The sequence below is a fragment of the Otolemur garnettii genome, unplaced genomic scaffold (genome assembly GCF_000181295.1).
Source record: "Otolemur garnettii isolate 467f Iridium unplaced genomic scaffold, OtoGar3 scaffold00054, whole genome shotgun sequence".
In the NCBI taxonomy this organism is placed as follows: Eukaryota; Metazoa; Chordata; class Mammalia; order Primates; family Galagidae; genus Otolemur; species Otolemur garnettii.
In genome coordinates, this window is record NW_003852449.1 from 8546261 (window position 1) to 8556872 (window position 10612).

Sequence of the window (10612 nt, forward strand, 5' to 3'; positions counted from 1 at the left end):
AATTTATCTGTAACAAAACCTGTAAGCTTGGAAGCTTAGTGAATACTTAAAAATCTATCGGCAGGTTTATAATCCTTTAGCGAGGAAAGTAACTTGCCACTATGACGAAATAGTTTAAGATCAGAAAACTTTCTCACATAAATATTGTTAAAAACTGCTGCAGGTAAAATAAACTAAACCATCCCTAAGTTGTACAATCAAATCCATAGTAGATCCAGCAGTGCACTTTGCAGTACAGTGAGGTAGGGCAAAGAAATATATTTTGAACTGTTAAGTTTATATAAACATCAATACTGACTTTTACCCAGGTTTTACTTGAATCTAAAAAGAAAAATTTATAATTCAGATGAGAAAGTATTTTCTTGGGTTCAAGGACAGACTTGTAAAAATCTTCAAGGTACATAAAAATAAAAAATACAAAGGCCACAAGATATATTTTATTTCAACACAAAATATGCTTATATAAAAATAATCCAGGAAATATAAAAAAGAAATACAAACACTTTTGCATAGATCCAATATATAAAACATTTACCTGGGACTAAACAATAAAAACATACCTCTGCAACTACTGTAGTTGAACTGTTCCCTTGGATGCCAAGTACACACAAAATAAAGCCCCTCATCCGGGGGAGCATGGGCAGGAGGGAAAACAATGTGATTTAGCATCAGTCTGTATTTATTTCTCTGCTGCTCGAATATAAACCAATGATGACAAGAGGAGAAACTCGGGGGGTTTATTTAACAAAATTAAATTCACATTTCTGAGGCCATCATAGTGCATCCAATGTCCATCAATCTGGAAAGCTGCAGAATAATGATGTTCTTCTTTGTTAAATAATGTGGCACCTTCCAACAAATACCTACAAATTAAATGACAAAGTGTAGCAGAAAATTACAGTTTTTTAAAGATAGACATTACTTAAGATTCTTAACTAAGGAATAAAATAATTGAGATATGTCTGTATTCCCTTCTTTGGTAAAGGTATCTGTCTCTATTAGGAGCGTTCAAACTGGGGCCCAGGAGCGACATGCAGCTTATTTGAACACTGTTTTGCTTATGTGTGGTGTTGGATATCATGAAAAGTATGAATGGACCTTTTTTTTTTTCTCATTAGGTTTTTTTGGGGGGGACACAGAGTCTTATTATGTCGCCTTGGATAGAGTGCCTTGTGTCATATCTCACAACAACCTCCAACTCTTGGGCTTAAGCAATTCTCTTGCCTCAGCCTCCCAAGTAGCTGGGACTATAGGTGCCGGCTATAACGCCTGGCTATTTTTTGTTGCAGTTGTCATTGTTGTTAGCTGGACTGGGTTGGGTTTGAACCCGCTACCCTTGGTGCTTGTGGCTGGCACTGTAACCATTGTGCTACAAGCGCCAAGCCAGCTCATTAGGTTTTGCTAGTGCTTTTGTATTTAATGTGTGGCCCCAAACAATTCTTATTTTTCCAATGTGCTGCAGAAAAGAAAAAAGGTTGGATACCCCTGGATAAAAATCATGTATAATAACTGGTAATGTGGTATACAATGTTTAAAGAATGATGTAATTTAAGAATTCATAAAAAAAAAAAAAAAAGGCTCGGCGCCTATAGCTCAAGCAGCTAAGGCTCCAGCCACATACACCAAAGCTGGCAGGTTCGAATCCAGCCTGGGCCCACCAAACAACGATGACAACTACAAAAAAAAAAAAACAAACAGCTGGGCGTTGTGGCGGGTGCCTGTAATCCCAGCTACTTGGGAGGCTGGGGCAAGAGAATCACTTGAGCTCAGGAGTTGGAGATTGCTGTGAGCTCTCACACCACAGCACTCTACCCAGGGCAACAGCTTGAGACTCTGTCTATGCACACTGCTGGTGCCTGACACCCTCTAGTACATTCTGATTCTATTCAGGATACAGAAATTTAGAGACAGCTGTAATTTTTCCAATAATATTTTCTTAAGGGGGCAGTACCTGTGGCTCAGTGGGTAGGGTGCCTGCCCCATATATCGAGGGTAAAGGGTTCAAACCCAACCCTGGCCAAACTGCAACAAAAAAAAATAGCTGGGTGTTGTGGTGGGTGCCTGTAGTCCTAGCTACTCGGGAGGCTGAGGCAAGAGAATCACCTAAACCCAAGAACTAGAGGTTGCTGTGAGCTGTGTGATGCCACGGCACTCTACTGAGGGCGATAGAGTGAGACTTTGTCTCTACCAAAAAAAAAAAATTTATATGTATGTCTGTTTTTCTTAAGGGTTAGTCAAAATTATGATAGACTAGGATAAAAAATGTTTTCAGTAGTTTCATAAAGTAAAGAAACAACAAGAAAAAAACACCTACTTGTGATCAGATAAATCCAAGTAGTAGGGGACATATGCCAGATCTTCAGATTTCCAATGCTGCATATTTAAGACAACAAAAGGGGGTGCCCCGTGGCAAAAAACTCGCTGGGAAAATTCTCTTAAGCCGCTACACCTAAAACAGAAAATAGGCATGGACAGTATTGGACCTGGCTCACAGATGCCCTTCAATACTTCTTAGAGTTATCTATTATAAATACAGCCAAAAATGGCGTGCCTATACCTACGTATATTACCTTGCATATCTATTCCCAGAAGTTTATGAGCTGTGTTCTCTATGCTAGAAGTAATACTTTCAAAACTCCAAGAAAAGCTAACTGTTTAGATCCAAGCCCATGACAGTGTGATTTCTGCTTAACTGATATATAAGCTTTTCTTTGTAGATACATTTTTCTCTTTAAACTGGCTTCAAACAATGGCAGGGAGGGGGATAATGGCTCTAATAGCTTCCTTTTGCCATTAGAATCTTCTATTAACATGAAACAAATTCTCTTTTCTTAGTAAAAGAGATTACTTAATGCCATCAGACATTAAGCATATGGATCAGAATACAACAAATACAATTATACAGTAAAATCTCGATTAACCGGAATGCTCAGGGTACAGTATTCTGGTTACCCAACATTACTAACTAAACGAAGTTAACCAGAAAACCACCGGTTTCAGTGTTTGTAATAAACTCAATATATTAGTTCACCTTCTGGAATTAATAAATACAATTAACTGAATGTATTTTTTATCTTTCCTTCTTTTGTGATTAGCTATAAAATCATCCTTTGAAGTATTAATTCTCACTGTACAGTAACATAGACACAGAAGTTGCTAAGAGATTGGGATAAATATATTCTGCCCCCTCTTAATTTTTTTTTACTATGTTAAATTTTGGGGTTGTCATTTACCTCTTTCTCCTAAATGAGGAATGCAGAAAAAATTCCAGTTTACTGAGGGTCCCGATTAGCTGGGTTCCGGTTAACCGAGGTTTTATTGTACCTACTTGGCAGTGGGGAAAAAAAAAAGGCATTTGCTTTTTGTTCATCAATTAGCTATAGAACCATATTCTATACTGTGATATTTGAAAACACCGCATAAGATGGCACAGTAAAGTAGGTTGTTAATTATATTATGAAGCGTTAGGCTTCCCACATACACACAGGTTGCCACTGTATAAAGAATGAACTTCAAAGAGCACTTAAGCCCAGATTTCCTTACAAACAGCACAGAAATACTTTCATCTAAAATGGCTCTTGTATACTTACCCGCGTTCTTCACAGAGTTCAATCTTGGAACAGAATAACTCATCCACAGCCAGGCGTATCAAGTTTCCATGTGGAATTTCTTGGGGTGGACTACAATAATTGTAAACTGCATATAAGAACTGCTTCAGCATTTTACAAGCTAAAAGATTCTTAGGACAACAAATTTTATAGGTCAGTTTGTTACTAGCAAAACCAAGTATACCAAGTATAACCTCTGCCATCCATCTTTCTATTTCTTACAGTAGTACAGAAAGCGTTTAAACTCAAAAAACATTAATGTATGAGATTTTCCAAGAAACATTATATTTTTCTGTAAATAATCCTGAAATATGTAAACATTGCTATGTTAATCTAAAATATGTGTGAGAGGATTCAAAACAGAATCTGGTGGGAAAACACAAGGACTGTTTCAGGAAAGCAGATGATTAGCTACCTGACCAAATGGAAGTCACAACCATTCTTGGCCTCAGGTACCTGATCTATTAAAAAAAATTTTCCTACATACTTCACAGGTTGTTTTAAATACAGGCTAAAAAAATGTGCAAAAACTTTAAAAAGTTCACTGTGGGAGTCTGAGGTGGGTGGGTTGCCTCAGCTCACAGGTTTGAGATAAGCCTGAGCAAGGGCAAGACCCCGTCTCTAAAAAAATAGCTGGTCACTGGAGCTCCAGTAGTAGTCCCAGCTACTTGGGAGGCGGAGGCAGAAGAATTGATTGAGCCCAAGAGTCTGAGGTTGCTGTGAGCTATGATGCCATGATACTTTACCAAGGGTGATCAAAAAAAAAAAAAAAAAAAAAACCTTTAAAAGTTATAGAGTAAGATGAAAAATATTAAATATTAAATAAAAGAAGTATAACTTATTAGTATTAATAGAATTAAAATATTTTATTATAGTTTCAGAGTATTTAAAAATTAAAAAATACTAGTTTTAAAAATAACAAGATCAAACTGAAAAAAATATTTTTTTGAATTTACTTATTTTATTTTTTTGGAGAGAGGGTTGCAATCTGTTCCTGGGCTAGGGTACAGTGGCATGATCATAGCCCACTGTTGCCTCAAACTCCTGGGCTTAAGTGATCCTCCTGCTTCAGCCTCCTGAGTATGTGGGACTACAGGCTCCCACTACCACACAGGGCTGATTGTTATATTTTTTTGTAGAGACGGAGTTCTCATTCTTGTCCAGGCTGGTCTCGAACTCCTGAGCTCAAGTGATCCTTTGGCCTCTGCCTCCCAAAGAGCTGGGATTACAGGTAAGAATTACTGCCCAGCCTGAAATACTTTTTAGACCATTCTGATATAGAGTAAGAAAATTTTTCATTGACAGAGATTTCAAAGTCAATATGATCATATCAACAATACAAGAAAATAGACAAAGTATATGTCAGAAAAAAAATGTGAGTTTAATAAATTAGGGTAAGTGATGTACACTTCCAAACAAGAACAATCTGTCAGGCTGTTTTTCTGGACCATGGGACCAAACTCCTTGTCTGACAACTGTGTGTTTGGGTCTGCTTTTCTTCACTGCCGATTACTCCTTTTCCAGCTCTTGTCCCCTGGGTACCTTAATGTTTCCCAGCACTCCACCTAGGGCTGGCCTCGCTCCCTGTCATTTATCAGCTTGGAGGTCAGCCTTCTCTCTGATGGCCAAACACACTCGCTGGCTCCCCGCACCTCTCCTATCACTGTAAAAGCTGCTCATGTTTACATCTCCTCTGGCTGTGAGATGCCAAGTTTGCTTGAGGATTCTGAGGTTTCTGTCTATAATTATGCCCAGGTCATGATATGAAAAAATATCTTTTAGGGCGGTGCCTGTGGCTCAAAGGGGTAGGCTGCCGGCCCCCTATGCTGGAGGTGGTGGGTTCAAACCCAGCCCTGGCCAAAAACTACAAAAAAAAAAAAAAAAGATTAAAAGATACATATATATATATCTTTTTTGAGACAGAGTCTCAAGCTGTCACCCTGGGTAGAGTGCCGTGGTGTCATATCTCACAGCAACCTCCAATTCAGGCTGAAGTGATCCTCTTGCAGCAGTTTTTTTATTTTTAGTAGAGATGGGGGGGGGCTCTCGATTTTTGCTCAGACTGGTCTCGAACTCATGAGCTTAAGCAATCCATCCACCTCAGCCTCCCAGAGTGCTAGCTACAGGTGTGGGCCACCTCGTCCAGCATTGTTTAATTTTCTTATTCAAGTGAAACTAGCATTCCTGACAGAGATTCATTCAAAAAGTGGAACATTCCAAAACATTAAGTGCTGTTTGTGACACACAGAAATTTGTGACACAAAGAAATCTGTGACACAAAGAATTACTGACAGTCATTTTAGTAAACTCAAAACAAGGGTAAACATCTTGCGTATTGACTAAGTTATTACTTTGCTACCAAAAAGGTTATCAGTTGGTTTTGTAAAGTAACTCTAAAATGTTCAGGGGACCTGCAGAAAGACTTACATTTGTATGGTTGTTCAATGCATTCGTAGTTATCCAGGCTCTACTTTCACAAGTACTTTGGCAAACACAGTGAGAACTGCGTCCTTCAGTAATTTCTCTGTTGTGTGAACATCATAGTGTACTTACATCAACTTAGATGGTACAGTCACTACAGACGTAGGCTGTAGGGTCCAGCCTACTACTCCTGGGCTACAAATCTGTACAGCATGTTACAGTTCTGAATATGGTAGGTAACTGTTAACTAACAGTAAGTATCTGTGTACCAATCATATCTAAGTACAGAAAAGGTGTGGTAATTATGTGTTATGATCTTACAGGACCACCTTTGAATATGTAGTCCTCTGTTATGTGGGAGATGATTATATAATATTTAAAGCAACATTCATTAAAAAAAGTAAAAGTGACAAAAAGACTTTAGAGTGACTTACTTTATATTAATTGTGCGCTGCTGATCTTCCTGTACTCGAGTTGGGCATCGCCAGTTGGAACAGTAACTCTCTTGAATGGTGGACATAAGATTTTCGAGATTTTTTGTAAAGTTATCATGTTCATTCCCAAACAGATCAATTATTAATGAAGCTTTATGAACTTCAGATTTGTATTGCTGTTTTTCCATCTTGTCCCAAATCCAAAGCAGCTTCACAGTTGTAAAACTGTAGGTGTCCATTAAATAAAGAAAACAGTCTACAAACTCTCTCCCAAAGTGAAGAGAGAGTTCCCTGGGGAAATTTTCATTTTCATTAAGAATGACATATAACAACATCAAAAATCCATCTATGGTGCAAGTATTTTTCAGTCTTATTTCAACATAGAGTGGTGTACAGGACACTGCTTTGCGGCCAGCTTTGATAGTAAAAACACCTCCCCAAGGAAGAACAGGCCTCCAAAATGATCGATCTTGGTTGTAGTTATTTTTAATTGATGCTTTGATCTCTTCAAACAGTGTCTTCATCCTGCATGTTAAAAGTTTAAAACAGAACATGTAAACTTGTGACTTTTTCTTTTTTTTGGAGTTGGAGTCTCAAGCTGTGGCCCTGGGTAGAGTGCTATAACATTTTAGCTCACAGCAACCTCCAACTCTTGGGCTTAAGTGATCTTCTTGCCTCAGGGCCTCCTACCAGAGTGCTAGGATTACAGGCATGAGCCACCTCGCCTGGCCTAAACTTGTGACTTTGTATGTTAAATGCTTGAGGTAAGTTGGTAAGTTTAAATGGAAATAAATTCACCTAAAGATTCAAATTAAATTTGATTAGGCCTCCCACGGTAACAAAAAAAAATTTAAATGAGCCATTTTTAGGGTACTATGGTCTCTGGGAGACCATTTAAAAAGGTGCCATTGGCTCGGTGCCTGTGGCTCAAGTGGCTAAGGCGCCAGCCACATACACCTAAGGTGGCGGGTTCAAATCCAGCCTGGGCCCACCAAACAATGATGGCTGCAACCAAAAAAAAAAAAAAAATAGCCAGGCGTTGTGGTGGGTGTCTGTGGTCCCAGCTACTTGGGAGGCGGAGGCAGGAGACTCGCTTGAGCCCAGGAGTTGGAGGTGTGATTCTATGGCACTCTACCCAGGGGGACAGCTTGAGGCTCTGTCTCAACAAATAAATAAATAAATAAATAAAAAGGTGCCATCCTTTTTTAAGGTACTGAAGGACCATTTGATAGACTTTATATTAATTATATTGCATTTTATTTATGACATTTGAAAATACAGCTGTTCAAAGATTTCAACTAAGTTTGGTTGGGTACGTTCCTAACCTAACCCTCCTCCTCCCTTCATCCCTCCTCCTCCCTTCACCCTCCCTGAGGCTGTGCTTCATTTTCTTGTTAATGTGGGTGGTTCCACTTAAGAAACTGATACGTGTGATCTTTAGTTGGAATATAGAGTAACAGCTATCTGAAGGTCTTTATATTAATTATACTGCACTTTTTATCTATGGTATAGAAAAACTATGTAATAACAACTTATTTTGCTATAGACTAAGACTAATTCCAATATTTAGCTTTGAAAGACAGCATATGGGGAGTAATCCTGAGAACTATGTGGATAGTAGCATAGCTAGTGTTTCTATTCACTTTGGGCTTTTCATTTGCAATTTAGAATTGTCCTATGAATTATACAATTTAGATATCCTATAACTTCTAACTACAGAGACCACGCTATGAAGATCTATCGCATTCAGAAGGTAACAGACATCCTGATTATCCACCAGGTATATGGGAATGAACCGATATGTTCTCCCACTTTAAATGGGCACCTATCTTTCCCCCAACCTTGAAGACAGCTAAGCATTTTGGTTTTAGAGCCACTGACAGTATTTTAATAAACATGCTTCTGTTATATATGTTTTCTAAAACACATTTTAAAAACAGAAGAATGAGTTCTTTTTTCAAATTGTATTGAAAAAACTGCTTCACTTTACTTGGGGCAAACAAATGTCTAAACTAAAATCTTGTTTTCCATCATGTTACTTTTATGGAAAAGTGGATTCTTATGAAAAAAGGGAAGCAGCTGAGGAATAGGAACAGAGAAATGAGTAACTGAGATCAGTGTCTTATTTTGATCATCTTTTCAAGTGCCACATCCTCCTAAGCCAGCGGTTCTCAACCTGTGGCTGAGACCCCTCTAGGGGTCTCCTGCATATCAGATATTTATATGATGATTCATAACATTAGCAAAATTACACTTATGAATTAGCAAGGAAAATAATTTTATGGTTGGGGGTCACCACAACATGAGGAACTCTATTAAAGGTTAGTGGCATTAGGAAGGTTGAGAACCACTGTCCTAAAGCACAGTATGAACTCAACACGCAATAATAATGTAGACCTATGTGTTTTGTTTGTGAGAAACGTTAAGTTCAAAATGTCTGCAATACAAGCGGACTAAAAATTCATTTCTACGATATATTAAACATATGCATACACAGCATTTTCAGCTTGAAGCAATTCCAGTGAACTGCATTAAGTCTGAAGTGTAGATGTTTGTACCTCGTGTGCTAACATGTTGGTTCTTGTCAACCACTTAGGAATTAAGAGGGTGTGGCAAATCTACAGCTTAGGGAAACACAACTCAGTTTCTTCTTAATAAAAATTGGCACATGTCCTTTACAAAGAGTTAAAAAAAATTCACAAGGCGTTCAAATACTTTAAACATGAAAATAACTTTATGGTTTGATTTCTTTCTGTTGAATTAAAAAAAATTAATAACAAGGTGTAAGACTACTTAAAAAGCCTGAGTTTGGATTCCTAATATTGCACTGGAATGGAATCATAAATCTCTTAATATTTTTTCTTCAAATTATCTTTTAGACATGACCAAATGAAAATTAACTACGGCTCTGTAAAGCAATAGCTATATTCTAATGGAATTAAAACCTGAATGATATAAATGGCATGAAACTTCTTTAGTTCTTTTCTGGCAAAAAGAAGGGGGGAAGGGGAAGGATCGGAAGATCTAGAGGTAACAATCTTTTCAGCATTAACTTGGTGAATGCAATAAAAATTTGGGGAGGGGAAGATGGAGAGATGGCTATAAAGAGCTTTACTTAAAATTGTCTTAGGTTTTCATCACTTTGTCGAAAATAATGTCAGGCACTGTATTGGGACCACTGGAGGATGTATTTCGATTCCACCAACTTCATTTTCCTGCCTCAACAAGCTCTCTAGTATGAAAAAATCTAGAAAACTCCGACCTCTATTTCCTTGGTAGAACGACGCCTTTTGCGGTCATTGCCAAGGGTGGCAATCCGTACCCCAAGCTGGCTGTGGGGACCACACCACCTGCGGGCAGTGAATGCCGGCTCAGGGGTTGTCAGGGTCCCCTCAGGAGTCAGCGCCCCGAAATACTCCTTTGGAAAAACGGCCACGCGCTTCCCCTCGAAGCAGCGCGGGGTTCCAGGGCAGGGACCAGCAGGGCGCCCTCGTCTAGCCCTTGCACTCCGGCCGCGCCCCGACTGGCTCCACCGGCCGGCAGGTGCCCAAACCCGGAGCCGCGGGGTCGGCGGCGCGCCCATGCCTCCGTCCGGGCGGTGACGACGCCGAGCGTCGGGGACTGCGGGCACACGGGCGGGAGAGCCCGGCCAGTCTCCGTCCACCAGGAAACCGACTCCTCGTACCTCCCCGGGGACCGAAAACCGCCGGTGCCGCCGCACCCGTCGCCGCCGCCGCTTGCTCATGGAGAGCCCCGGCTGCTGCCGCCGCCGCCTCATCTACAAGCACCGTCGGCTGTCCTGGCCTCCCCCGGCATGAGTGCTGGGCGCCGGCACGGTCTCCATCGCACCCGCCGTGGCGGGAGCCACAGTAGCTCCAGCGCCCAGGTCCAATCCGACGGGACCCACGGAGCCAGGACCGCGGGACGCGTCGCTTCTTATTACGAAGGAAGATTCGGCCTGACCTCCGCCCCCTCCCCCCAGCCCCCAGTTTCCCTCAGCCTAACGGTGGTACTGCGCAGGCGCGAAGACGCCCCAGCCAAACGCGCGTGTGTCGGTTGTGTACACAGCTTCCAGATTCGTCCAATGGGAACCAGGATCAGGTGCAGGGGGCGGGACCTTGCTGAAAGGGGCGGGACACAGTGTCTGCG

The 10612-nt window shown here is 40.5% G+C and overlaps 1 protein-coding gene across 1 annotated transcript; it reads right to left on the reverse strand.

The window, feature by feature from the left end:
- Positions 1 to 424: 424 nt before the first annotated feature.
- On the reverse strand, positions 425 to 10389 carry CUNH14orf28 (chromosome unknown C14orf28 homolog). The gene is made up of 5 exons (XM_003792179.3): positions 10149 to 10389; positions 6464 to 6988; positions 3591 to 3680; positions 2315 to 2449; positions 425 to 863 (listed from the first exon to the last, which is right to left on the reverse strand). Exons 2-5 carry the CDS (start codon positions 6985 to 6987, stop codon positions 680 to 682), a joined length of 933 nt encoding a protein of 310 aa, XP_003792227.1. The 5' UTR covers position 6988; positions 10149 to 10389; the 3' UTR covers positions 425 to 679.
- Positions 10390 to 10612: the final 223 nt, after the last annotated feature.

Coding starts and splice junctions, on each gene's coding strand:
- CUNH14orf28 (XM_003792179.3), bottom strand. CDS start 6,987: ATGAAGACACTGTTTGAAGAGATCAAAGCATCAATTAAAAATAACTAC. Junction 3,681..6,463: donor CAGCGCACAATTAATATAAA/GTAAGTCACTCT, acceptor CAATTATTGTAG/TCCACCCCAAGAAATTCCAC. Junction 2,450..3,590: donor GAACTCTGTGAAGAACGCGG/GTAAGTATACAA, acceptor TTTCTGTTTTAG/GTGTAGCGGCTTAAGAGAAT.